The sequence below is a fragment of the Drosophila virilis genome, chromosome 2 (assembly GCF_030788295.1).
Source record: "Drosophila virilis strain 15010-1051.87 chromosome 2, Dvir_AGI_RSII-ME, whole genome shotgun sequence".
Classification (NCBI taxonomy): domain Eukaryota; kingdom Metazoa; phylum Arthropoda; class Insecta; order Diptera; family Drosophilidae; genus Drosophila; species Drosophila virilis.
Genome location: NC_091544.1, coordinates 24,773,918 through 24,786,613, shown reverse-complemented (window position 1 = coordinate 24,786,613; position 12,696 = coordinate 24,773,918). Strand labels below are relative to the sequence as shown.

Sequence of the window (12,696 nt, the reverse complement as noted above, 5' to 3'; positions counted from 1 at the left end):
ATATACCCTCTCTCTCTCTCTCTCGAGTTATGGTAATGACAACTCTTAAAAGGCCGCGGGCTGTATTTATGTAGTTTTTTTTTTTTATTTTGGGCGCTGCCAGCTGTGAATTTTATTTGATTTAATTAAAAAACTGCGCGTTCGGCTTTACATAATGGCCGACAAATTGACAGCCATGTCCCAAATTGTATATGTGTCCACTTTGACTGGTTTGACAGCAGGCGGTATAAAATACTATTTAGTTAACCAAAAGTTAGATATGTTTTATTTACCAACTGTTCATGCACAACCAAACACGACCAAAATGTCCGCATTTATCAAAATCGATTAAGATTTGGCAAGGTTTTCTTGGAACCGTGCACCGTGCGCTAAAAATAGACCCATCAGAATTTTTTCTTAGATTGGAATCTTACACCCACAATCGATAAAAGATACAATTTGAAGATTCTACGTGACATTAAATATGAGACAGAAATCAATTTGCATTTCAGAAATATTCCTAATGAGCATCGACCACGTTTAATGAGTTTAAATGTTAATGAACTATTGTTTTAGTACGCAACTGAAATACGTGCTTAATTATATGTTAGGCCTTTCAGATGGAATAACGAATGGATCGAAGCGACTGTTGTATATTTGAAGTCAAAGATGGCCTGATCTGGCTATCGCAAACATTTTCAAAAACCAGAAGCGCACCTCAAGACCATAACCTAATACGCAGCTATGTACTACAATAATATAACATTATACAATAACTAATTATTTGATTTTATGTGTATAATATTTAAAATATTAGCGCCAAACTGCAGGGGTGCATTTCCATTAACAGTGATAATTAATCGATAGTCGATAAATATAAAACAATAAATACCAGCAAAATACCAAAAAGGCAAGGTGACCAGCGCACGTCTGTTAGGTTAGCAGAGGCTCCATTCACTTAACAGCTGTTAAAAGATAGCTGCTGCTTAAATTCAAATTGAAGAACTCTAATCAGACTTCCCGGACAAGTAAACCAGTTTTCGCTTAATGTAATTGTGTGAAATAATAGGAATATAAAAATACATTTATTGCATAGACGCAGGCCTCGCCAATTGGAAATATGTGGGCGCAGCAAAATTATCATATAACGTTTACCACAAAAACTATGTCGCTGAACAATATTTGTTTATAACAATCAATTCGTAAACAACTACAATCATTTTATATAGGATATTTGTAAATATAAATGAGCTTCGCTATGGATCATTTGCCAGTGGCAGAATAGCATGCATCGCACACACGCACCGGCCGGCCCGGCTGACCCTGGGCATTCAGCAGGGGCAGGGTATGCTGGGAGCAGGCCTTGCAGAAGATCTCCCCACAGCTGCGACAATGGTGTTTCCGGCGCGCCAAATTGAATTCCCGGGTGCAGGCAGTGCATTGTGTGGTTATCGAATCAGGCGCCCAAATGCCGGGAGAGCTCAACGTTTCCGGCATCGCCTGCAGCGACTGCGATGAGCCGGAGAGCAGCTGCTGCTGGCGTCGCTCGTTGTCCTGATATTCAGCTATCTTCAGTTTGCTCATGCTCAGCTGTATGCCCAGCTCCTCGAGCGTTGTCTGCGCCTCCGACCACTGCTCGCGCGCCTTCTCCAAATCCAATTTCAGCTTGTCGCTCTTTTGCTTCTCCTCGTTCAGCTCCTTGAGGCATGCTTGCAGCGTGGCGATCTTCTCCTTTAACTTAAGCTCCTTCTCCTGCAAGGATACGCGCCATTCCCGCTCTATGCGCGTCTCTGCCTCCGCGCGTGCAGCACGCTCCTCGCTAGCGTTCACCTGGGTGGATAGCGTCTGTGAGGTATTCTTCAATATCTCGCCCAAATTGCTTTTATCATTAGTCCATCTGTGGGATGGAGGAAATGTTAATCAGATATGTGCTTTTAAAAGGGGGTCGTTTTTGAGGCTGGCATATATTTATATATTCATATTACGTGAGATACTAAGTCACAGATCACAGATAAGTCATATAGCTTTCATTGGAATCGGATTGTTTGAACCGACAGTTCTTATATAAAAATTTTGTTCGCTTTTCAGGATATCCCAGCCGAATCTGTCTATATCTATATATCTAATCAACAGCGGCCTACTATATCAGAGAGCTCTATGGGTGCGAACAGTCGATACATTATTTATTTTCAATGACGAGATTCACTAGGCATCTACTTTATTAAAGCTATTAAAGCTTACATAAAAAACACTGCCAAATATATATGCAACCCATTTTATATATGACAGCAAGGGCATTAGAATCATCATTAGATCAGAAACCTTGCGATTTTGTCAAATATTCTTCAAATTCCTTAAGAACTGTCTTCAAATTCTCCCTTACAACCGATCTTAACTGAAATATGATCTTACTTTTTCTCTAATTGTTCAATTGTGCTGGCCATATCTTCCTTTTGGCACTCTAATTTGCTCATTAGCTCCGTTTTGTGTGTCAGCGAAGATTTGCATTCCTGTCGATAAAGATTTGAAAAAAAAATACGAGAAAATTTTGTACGTGTTCATAACTAGAGATGATAAATATTAATATGTGTATGTGGTATTAGTTAAAAATGAAAGACTAGAGTTAGGATAAGATTTATTTCTTTGGTTTGGTTTTGAGAGTTATTTATATATGTATTACCGTGTGTATATGTACGCCCTTTAACATGTATAGATAGATACAAACATACATACATACATATTTATATAATTACATTGTCATTTGACTAGTTTAAGTCCATATATATATATAAATGATATATATATATATATAAAGCAAGTTGTGAGTACATATGCGTATCGATTTGAATATAATATAATAAATTAGCTCTATAGTACATCAGAATGCAATTTGGAATACTTGGGGCCTTCACGATGGGGTAGGGAAAGGAAATTCAGCTAACAGCTTATAATTTGGAGAATCTTCAACAACGTGTAATAGCCTTTTGTTAAGGAGCTATACGAGTATTATATAACACATGACTATGGTACTATATAGATAGTACTGAAGGCAACGTATTTTTAATATCGGATCTCAAATATTGACATATTGTTAAGCAGTTGCACTTTCAGTTACAGGTTAGGTTTACAGCTCTATTGGCGGACCACAAGAGCTCAGAATTTAGTACTTATATAGGTTTATAGGTGCCCATAGGTACACCTGACTAGCACAATTAATATACAGTGGTCGCTCGCAAGTTGGGACTTGCTTGTTATGTTATTGTTATACAATTCAAAAAAATTAAATTAAATAAATAAATAAAATTGGCCCATATAATTGTAGTATACAAGCAGATATTAACCCTCTTTGCCCGGCCAACATGTGTTTCAGAACATTTTAAATCAGTTTCGCTTTCAATAGAATTTAAACTAGAATTTAAACACTTCAACAGGGTTTAAGCGGTTCCACTTAATTCCTGTCTCCTTTCATCAATCACCAATCTGTCAATCAATCAATCAGTCAGGCACATAGCATATATATATATATATATATATATATATATATATATATATATTATAGATATTATATTGATAAATGTTTTAATTTGATGTGTTTCGATATTGGTATTTTTTTTCCTGCTACCAATTCCGAAACGTTCTCTTTAGCGAGCAACCACTGTACACTTAAGTAAATGCCTTCTTAGCAATTAAATAAAACTAAAGCTATTGCTATTTTAGACGTCGCCGTCTCCTGTCGCCTCCTGTTCCCGGGACAGCGCGTAGTCGCTGCGTGACCCATCGCCGCCGCCCTTAAAATGCTGCGTCACAGCGGCCGCTGCCTCGGCCAGCTCATCGTTCAAGGATTTGGCGGATGTGGGCGTCTTGACTGTGGTTGGCTCATCGGGCTGCAACTGGATCTGGGTGGCGGCTGGCGATTTGCGATAGTTGTTGGGATTGAAGGGCGGTATGCCCTCCATCTTCAGATGCAGCCGCTTCATCGGCGGTCCGGTGTCCTGTTTGTGCTTCTTGGTGAGTGCCTCGAATTTTTGCAAATTCTGCTGGCGTCGCGTGTTGGGCGAACGATCCCCGCCGCAGCCGGCGCTCACCTGCTGCTGCTCGACGAGCTTGGATTCGTATTTCTTTTCTAGCGATTGTAAAATGTTACCAATTTGTGAGGCTTTCGTTTGCAAACGAGAGACCATCTCGCCCTTCTGTGTAAGTTCATCTTCACATTCCTAATTGAATTTCAAAACGATGGGAGTAGCGGGTGTTATCTTATTTTTTTTTTCGATTTTAGCGCTCTATCTTGGGGTATGAATTTCGAGTTAAATGATTTTGAACCAAAATAAAAACAAACAAAATCAAACCAATGACTAGCGACCAAATGAATGAGGATAATGAATGTCAGATGAGATATGAGTGTGAGCTTTTTATTATTCCTGATGAGTTAGAGATAGGCGCAACAGAAGAGGAATACCTCAAGCAACATGTCTGTCCAGCTATATACCTAAATCTTGAATTGTATTCTTCATCACGGAATCACCTATTATACAAAACACTTCTCAGTGCGGTGGACAACAAAATTGGATATCCTAACCATGTGTCCCGAACTTCTTTTGTTAAGATTTCCTCATTCCAACAAACTCCCACCCACAAAATCTGGAGCAATTTTTTAACAAAACTCCATAATTTATTCGCATCTCACACATGGTCCCTTGTTATTGCTAACGTCTCATCAAATGCCCAATTCGATAGAAAACCCACTCCTTCGTTAAGCTGTTTTGAAAATTCCAGAAATCTTTCAGATATAGTCCCAGCCTAAAATCGAATATTGAGTTTCAATAGGAATTCCCATCCTCAGCTTTACTTGTGAGATTAGTGCGACTTAGGAAAATGTGTTCCCTACACTCCCATCCATCACGCGATCCAGAATAACCCCGATTTCACACAGCCCCACCTTGTTTTCCCGGGACATTCCTCTCTTGCGCCCATCTCTAACAGTGAGTTTCTGCATGTGCTCGTCCATACGCACCTGCAGTTTGCGATACATCTCCAGGTTGATTTGCTTGATGTCATCCAGTTGACGGCGAAGCGAGACAATCGTGTCCTGTTTCTCATGTATATCCTTCTCCAGCAGTTTCATGGCCATATCGGATTCGGCTTTGAGGGAGATCTGCAGCTTGAGTTCCTTATCCAGCTCGGCGCTGCGTTTACGTTCCTCCGCCAGCTCCGTGCTCAAGCCATCTACCTTGTCCTTGTCCTTCTCCTTGTCTTTGTCACTGCCACTGCCCGTGGAGCTGTTGTCCGAATGACTTTGTGCTGCCTGTTGGCTGGCGGACTGGCGCATGGCCTGGTTCTCGGCCTGCAGGGCGAGCAAACTGTTGCGCGCTATGGCCAGATCCTCCTTCATCAAGGCATTGGTGGTGGTCAGCGACTCGACCTTGGCCTGAAGATTGCCCACAGTGGCGCTATGAAAATATTGAAGCTTGAAACATGTCCTTAGTTGGGTTAATTATCTGAAGGTAACCCACTTCAAATGCCGATTGAGCTCTTCGATATAGTTCTTTTGATCCAACACGGCAATCATGTTGCCCTGCCCAGCGGCATCCAGTTGGGCAGGTGGCGCACCGGACTCCTCGTTGGATTCAGCACTGCGAGAGCTGGAGCGTAGATAGAGCGAAAAGTCGATGACGCCCTGCTGCGAGTCCAGATCCTCCTCCTTGACACACAGATTGCAATCTATGACATTTAGGCCCACCAAAATGCCCATAATGACAACAATCTAAAAGGCAATGGGGAGGCAGTTAAAGAGCTTCCAGAATTTGGAAGGACTTGGCACAGACCTCATCACTCATCATCAGAGCATGCGGTTCGTAGTAGTCGTGCAATGAATCCTCGCGATGCTCGATCAATGCCTGCAGGTAATCGGATAGCTTCTTTTGCATGAGAGCAATGCGTAGCCAGGCGCGTGCGCGTCCTATGTGTGTCCGGACCGTGGGTAGATCTCTTACACTGGCCGTGATATCCTGCGCCTCGGGGCAATAGGTTTCGACACTCTGCAGCAAGTCCCAGAGCTCCTTGCGCGGCCCCAGCAGACCCTTCTTGGGTCGCAGTCCATGCCCCAGAACATGCTCAATAACTATAAAGAAATGCTGTAGCGGCAAATGATCCGAGTCGAGCATACGGCCATAGCGCAACGATTGCTCCAGCAGCTCCTTGACAACCAGCTTGCAAATGTTGACCAAATTGCTGCGCTCTATCTCGGCCGTGTCACGTGCTGCAAGGGAAGAGTCCAAGCGGGGTGTTAGTGTTGCGGTTTTGCCGATGAAGAGGACTGTCTGAGCTACAAGTTCGAAATGCTGCCTCGTGCCTTCGCATTTCGTTTCAAAAAAAACAATGAGAGAATTCAATAAAAAATTATGAACATTTGTGTGCTGTTCTCGTTGCTGTTGCTCCTGGCGCCCGGCGGTTGTCCCATCTACAGCATCGATCTGTCCACGTTGGAGGTGCCCAATGATTTTCAGAACGAGCTGACGCTACAATCGATGCTCAGCTCTGAGCTGCATCAGTATCGAAATAAGCTAAATTCTAATGAGGTCTCATCAGCGCCAAATCGGAACGAAAAGGACCAGGAGCAGATAGTGCGACGACACCTGGAGGATCCATTTGACAAAGGTGACATGATGCGCAGCATTGAGGATCGCATCAAGGCCACATATTATGCGGCTGCCACGCCAGAGGAAACAGACCCCGATATGGATCTGGAAATTGATAAACTATCGGCCACACAGCCCGAACGCTGTTCCAACGATGAGGACAAGTTTTTGGGAACCAACCTATTTGGCAGCTATCCGAAGCATTGCTTCTCCACGGAGGAAATTGCGCTCATGTCGGCGCGCAAGGACTTTGAGCTGCTGGTGCCCAGGTCCTATCCGAAGAGCCTGCTCAGTGACAGCATTATCTACACGCTGATGAAGTACTTCAACAGCGTTAACCAGGTGATAAAGCGCATGTCCGACAAAGAAACACGTCGCCTGCTGCAGCGCGCCTTCTATGATTCATTGGGCGGTTATTTGAGATACAAGCTGGTACCGGTTGCCCAGGTATCCTACTATGCTGGTCGCCTCAAGTTGTGCACGGTGCAGCGTCTGGTGGCGCTTTATCGCCAGTGTCTGATGGTGCTCAACACGAACGGCAATGGCTGGAGGCAGCCCGAACAGGACATTCTCTCCCGCATGAAAAATGTGAGAATTAAACCAGTACATCTGAACGATTCGTGCAGCACCGAGAACGATGCGTCCAGCTGTGCCCTGCTGGATCACAGCTGTGCAAATAGCGATGCACAGAATGAGCAGATGATTGTGCCGCTGCCACATCTGGAGCTAGAGGATAGCAGTGGCTTCTTAAGCAACATCTTTTTGCCCTTCAAGCATCGCCGCATCTACAATCTGCGCTCGCCGGATGCGGCTTTTATTCTGGTCAAGTTCTTTAAGACGCTGAGCAATTGTTATCGATTTCAGGGCATGAGCCAGAAGATTTACAATCACAAGCTACGCGTCTGGATACGCGAAAATCTGCAGTTTCACTACCGAGATGAGATGTTCTATCCGGGATTGGGCGGCGTACTGCAAATCTATGAGACTTTGATCTGCCCGACGAAAGTCACCGAGCATTCCACCGAAGAAGAGGAGCGGGAACGCATGCTGAGCGAAACGGATGACTATGACCTTGGGCCCGAGGACAAGAGCCCCAGCGAGTCCAGCGATATGGCAGAGAAAAGTAAAAAGAGAAAGCAAAAGAAAAGCAACAGGAAGGACAGAGTAAAACAAAAAGATAAGGAGACAGCATTAGGACGTAAACACAGCCGATCGACGTCCAAGCTTCAAAATAATCGCTTTGCTCAGGAGGAGACTAAACCTGAAAAGGATACAAATGGTGAGGAATGCGTGGATTGCGATGATGAAAGCTATGTGGGCTATGCGGCAGCCATTCTGGCGCTACTTCTGATGCTGCTGTTGCTGCTCATCTGTTGTTGCATGCACCGGAATCGGGGGAAAAAAAAAAAGCGAGGCGCTTTGAAACCCAATAAACCAGAGGAGAAACAATACGAGGATCGTAATCCACCTTCAGCAACTCCAAGTGCCGCGCCCAATAAGGCGGAATCGGAGAGAAGCTGCTGGAGCAAAATGTTTCAAAGCAAAAAGTCTAGACGACAACAAGGTAATGCGATGTTCCCACCCCGGCCACACAGTATGCCGTTTAAGCATGCTTACAAGCTGAGTCCTGGCATGAGCCTGGTGAGCAGCCATCGGGACGAGGTCTTCAATGGTTCTATTGATATGGAAAATCAGCTGCCGCGCAAAGAAGATGGTAAGTTGACAGGTCCTATTATAAACAAAACCGAACACTTGTATGGTATATTAGATAGTTTGGTTCATTTAAACTTGTCCAAATTATATAGTATATAGCAAAGGCAGGCCATATTGCATAAGTAGATAGGGTACAGATACAATATCTTTACGTTAGTTTGAAAGACATTGCTTCAGTAGGGGTTCAGTTTGAAGAGTCACTAATCATATTATATGCTCCAATATTTTGAATTCTCAATTATAAATATCATCAATTTCCATTTAACAAATTTATTTGTCAAACTCAGCTGTGGACAGGTATGAAAATGATTCCTTTACATCGACTTCTTCGTTGGTTTGTCAATTCCCAAGGAAATTCATACCCATTAAGATGGGTCGGGAAAAGCGCTATGAATATTATGGTAAAACGGACAAAAAACGAGTCAAGCCCGTTAGTAAACAGTCCAGCAGTCAATGGCATCGAGAGCGAGATAGGGATAGAGACCGAGATCGAGAGAGGGAACAAGAACATGAAAAAAAGCCAATAGCTGAAAAGCACGTCAAACAATCGCCCGAAGCAAGAAGCCGAGAAACAGATATCAGGTTAACGACAGATGAAAGCCTGCGAAAGATGAACAACAAACGGAAATATAGACGACAAGAGGGCGGACTGGCCACCAGCCAAGAGAGGGTGGAGAGAGTGACGGAAAGAGAGGTAAGTATAAAACTCGCTCAATTCAAGCAAAATCAAGCTAAGCCCCTACAAGAACAGATAAGACCCATCGAGAGCGATACGAATCGTAATAGCGATTGCAGAAGAAAGGAGATATCAGATGAAAACAAGCTGGAAAGTGAAAAAAAATGTTCAGGTGTGTTGAAAGCGGACTGTGCTTAAGTCAAACTTAAGTCGAAGTTTGCTTACAGCATTTTAAAACTAAATTCAACAATTACAGGGACCACAAATAGCTATAGAGCTGAACCAAATATTTCGGTAAGCCAAAAGCCCGAAACGCAGACAGGAAATTCGGAAATTAAATCCATTCCACTGTCTTTAACGGATCGTTCAAGTGGCGTCTGTGAGGTAAGTTTTTAACTATAACTTAAGGTGTACGGTTTTTGCAAACATCCTAAACAGTCCTCCATACACGGAGCCAGTTGGGAAACCACCTACGACGATGAGAGCAAGTGAAGACCAATTGCTGTCGATAGTGTTTCCTTTTGCAATGTGTTTCTTTTTTTTTTTACAAATATATTTACTTAATAAAGTTAACGAGCTGCTGCAAGGAGATCCAAGATTGGGAGCAGCCCACTCGAGTCAAGACGCGGGCCAGAGAAAAGCAAGTGCAAAGCAAAGAGTGTAATATAATGCAATTGCATGCCAAATTAAGATTAGAACTACGCTTATGCTAGCTGAGTTGTATCGACTTTTTAAATGAATGACACCAAAGTAACAGTAGTCGATCGAAAATGAGAGTTATCAGAAATAGTTTCTTAAATTTGCACGGCTTCAGTCTTATATTGCTATTTTTGAGAAACTAACGAATATTTCCCACTTTTTAACACTGGCTTAGGGAAACTTTATTCTTGTAAGAAATATTGTGTTCTAATTTGTGGTTAAAAATTCATTCTTTCTAAGCTTAAGCCAAGTTTTGTATGAAAACTGAAGAGCAGCTAACTTAATAAGCTCATCACTTTGGCTGATGTGGCCGGATCGCTTGAGTAATCCAGTCATAAATTGCTGAGGCGCAGCCTACTTAACAGACCCTTTAAGTTAACAGATGCAACCAAAACGAGTTCTGATATGTTAACTAAATTGACGATACTTGCCAGATCGCTTCAAATGAATAAGCAAAATGAATAAACTTATAAATTTGACAAGAGATCCTATTTTGATTAATTACAATCGAATTACTTTTTGCATAGCATAAACGTAGCTGCGAGCACTTAACATGTGTATAACATATGCTTAAAATAACAGCAACAACTACAACGTGAACGAAAGAGATAGTATAACGCTTGCAAATAAAGAAAGAGAGAGAGAGAGAGAGTGTGTGTGTGTGAGAGAGAGTGTGAGAGACGGCAAGAAGCAACCTACAGAGATGCGACCACTCAGCTAATGTGCCACCGATGAGGCCGACATTTTTGTGCTGCTGCTGCGTTGCCGTTGCAAGTGCATTTGAGCCGACAACGTCGCACAGACGGCGACCGATTAGATTTTCAATTGCCATAATACCGTTATCCTCGAATGTGCCACCGCCGCTGGTTGTCGAAAGGCCCGAGTAGCGTTTGCTGTTGCGCTGCCCAAACTGATGATGTTGCGTCTGTGTACGGTGCTGCACGTGGCCAGCACCGGCGGCGCCACCAGCACCCGCACCGCCAGCTACTCCTGTTGCATTTATAAGCGCTGCGCCGCCGCCCACCGTCTTCTGTCCGTTGGCCACATCGATGTCCTGCAGCTCCTTGAGGCACAGCCATTCGCCGTCCACAGAGACGCGAAAATTGCATAGGTAAATGGTGTCCTGGACGCCGCCGGCCAGCTCCTCGCTGGTATTGGCATGCGATGCCTTGGGTAAAGCAATTGTGTTGCTGTTATTGTTGTACGGCTGCAGCTGCGTTGTCTGTGGCTGCAGGGTGGCTGCTGCAGGTGCGGGTGTGGGTGCAGGAGGGGACACGGCTGCTGCTGCTGCTGCTGCGGCCGTTGACTGCGCCTGTGGGGGTGGATTCTGACCCTTTTGGACTTTTGCGGCACTGGACTTCACGCTGGAGCTGCTTGCTGTGTGGCTGCTGCTGGTGGTGGTTGTTGTTGTTGTTGTTGTTGCTGCTGCTGCTGCTGTTGATGACGCAGCTGCCTTGGACTTTGTAGCAACTTGTGGAGACAGCTTTTTGGCCGCACCGCCTGTTGTTGCTGTTGTTGTTGTGGGCGTTTTCATAGCACCCTTCAAGGATCGAGATGTGCTGGCACTGGCCAGCGCTGTCCTGCCTCGACTACCCATGTTGCCGCTGCTGGTGCTGCTGCTGCTGTGGTTGAGGTTGTTGTTATTGTTGTTGTTGTTGGCCGTGCCGAATTTCGACTTCTTTGCCTCGTCAACCAGTCCACGCATCGTGTTGCACTTACTTTCTTAGTTGCATACAAAAAAGTAAAATAGCCAAAATGAGCGCATTCGAAAAGCTTGCGTTGCTTGCAACATACGTGAAAAACTGCTGAGTTTGGCTGTCGGTTTAGCAGCTGCTTTAGAGCGCACTTGTTAATTTAACACTTTTTCTATTTTTAATTATATTTCAAACTTTATAAATAATAATTGATTGCAATTATGTTGTATTTTTAAACGCTGCGCTGAGTTATCCTGTTGTTGCGTTGACTCAGACTGACGCAAAAGCTCTTATTGATTTGTCAAGCACGCTCGGCGTAGCGCAGCTTTGCAGGAGCTTTCGTTAGGGTGGTTCAAGAACAATTTTGGCTCATTTTGAATACCATATGTTCGCATGATAATAATAGTTATAGGTACAGTGAAAGCTCGCGTGCGCGGACACCAGCATTGCCAGTCCTTGTAAGGGGACACACAAGTCGATTGTTGAAAACTTTCTCGTTGGCTACTTTTTCCCAATTAGAAAAAATGTAGTTCTCCTACTGGTATATTTGGAACTTAAGAAAAACACTAACCGCCAAAAAGAGAGTTGACCATCGAGGCAGTTGTCAAGTTTGTAAAAATTTCTTATATATAAAATGCACTCACCGGGCTTTTTGCGTTTGGGTTGTGCGGAAGATCCCACTGGCGCATTGGAAACGGTTGCCACCGTCTGTGGCGTCTCTGGGTATGTGGTGGTGCCATCGATAACCTCGGAGGCGGCCGCGGCGGCAGCGGCATTTGAGAATTGCGTTGAAATCTGATTGAAAATATGAGACGAGATGTTTTCGGTGCGACGGAATGTGTCGCGCAGGCGATTCAATGACGAATTGGGCGCAGGCGTTGCCGTTGACGTTGGCGTTGCTGGCGACGTTGACGCAGAGTCGTCGCTTTTATCATGGCGCACCAACAAATCGTCCGTACTCATTGCAGTAGGCACCAATCACATGCACATACACAGCACACACGCCCACAAAATTCACTTGAACTAAATAATAACACTTCGCGTAATATTCACGTATTTTTATTAGATGCAAGCACAACAAAAAAATATAAACAAAGCGCGAGAGCAAATATGAAACAACTGCAACAGCTGTTGCATGCGACATAACCAGTGTGCCCGTTCGACGGAACGTATTAAAAACAATAACATAGCAACTATCGCTTTTTGTGTTATCGATAGATCGTGCTTAACCGCAATCAGCTGTGCGGTGCAGCCATGTTTGTTTTTCGCACGGCCCAAAACAAAACAAAAAGTACGTATA

At 43.9% G+C, this 12,696-nt stretch overlaps 2 protein-coding genes across 9 annotated transcripts; one reads left to right on the top strand and one right to left on the bottom strand.

Moving 5' to 3' along the window:
• Positions 1 to 1,032: 1,032 nt before the first annotated feature.
• On the bottom strand, positions 1,033 to 12,558 carry LOC6632232 (protein RUFY3). Of its 7 annotated transcripts, none has more exons than XM_002055844.4 (7): positions 11,497 to 11,682; positions 10,540 to 11,424; positions 5,802 to 6,235; positions 5,490 to 5,740; positions 4,991 to 5,426; positions 2,392 to 2,489; positions 1,033 to 1,876 (listed from the first exon to the last, which is right to left on the bottom strand). In XM_002055844.4, exons 2-7 carry the CDS (start codon positions 11,405 to 11,407, stop codon positions 1,243 to 1,245), a joined length of 2,721 nt encoding a protein of 906 aa, XP_002055880.2. In that variant the 5' UTR covers positions 11,408 to 11,424; positions 11,497 to 11,682; the 3' UTR covers positions 1,033 to 1,242. The 7 variants fall into 7 exon arrangements, with proteins under 7 accessions (XP_002055880.2, XP_015025981.1, XP_015025979.1 ...); XM_015170495.3 differs by having other exon boundaries at positions 10,540 to 11,420; XM_015170493.3 differs by lacking the exons at positions 10,540 to 11,424; positions 11,497 to 11,682 and adding an exon at positions 12,041 to 12,551.
• Positions 6,263 to 9,576, top strand: LOC6632213 (uncharacterized). 2 transcript variants are annotated; one of them, XM_015170443.3, is made up of 5 exons: positions 6,271 to 8,328; positions 8,615 to 9,021; positions 9,079 to 9,175; positions 9,260 to 9,387; positions 9,442 to 9,576. In XM_015170443.3, exons 1-5 carry the CDS (start codon positions 6,378 to 6,380, stop codon positions 9,493 to 9,495), a joined length of 2,637 nt encoding a protein of 878 aa, XP_015025929.1. In that variant the 5' UTR covers positions 6,271 to 6,377; the 3' UTR covers positions 9,496 to 9,576. The 2 variants fall into 2 exon arrangements, with proteins under 2 accessions (XP_002055881.2, XP_015025929.1); XM_002055845.4 differs by lacking the exons at positions 9,260 to 9,387; positions 9,442 to 9,576 and having other exon boundaries at positions 6,263 to 8,328; positions 9,074 to 9,175.
• Positions 12,559 to 12,696: the final 138 nt, after the last annotated feature.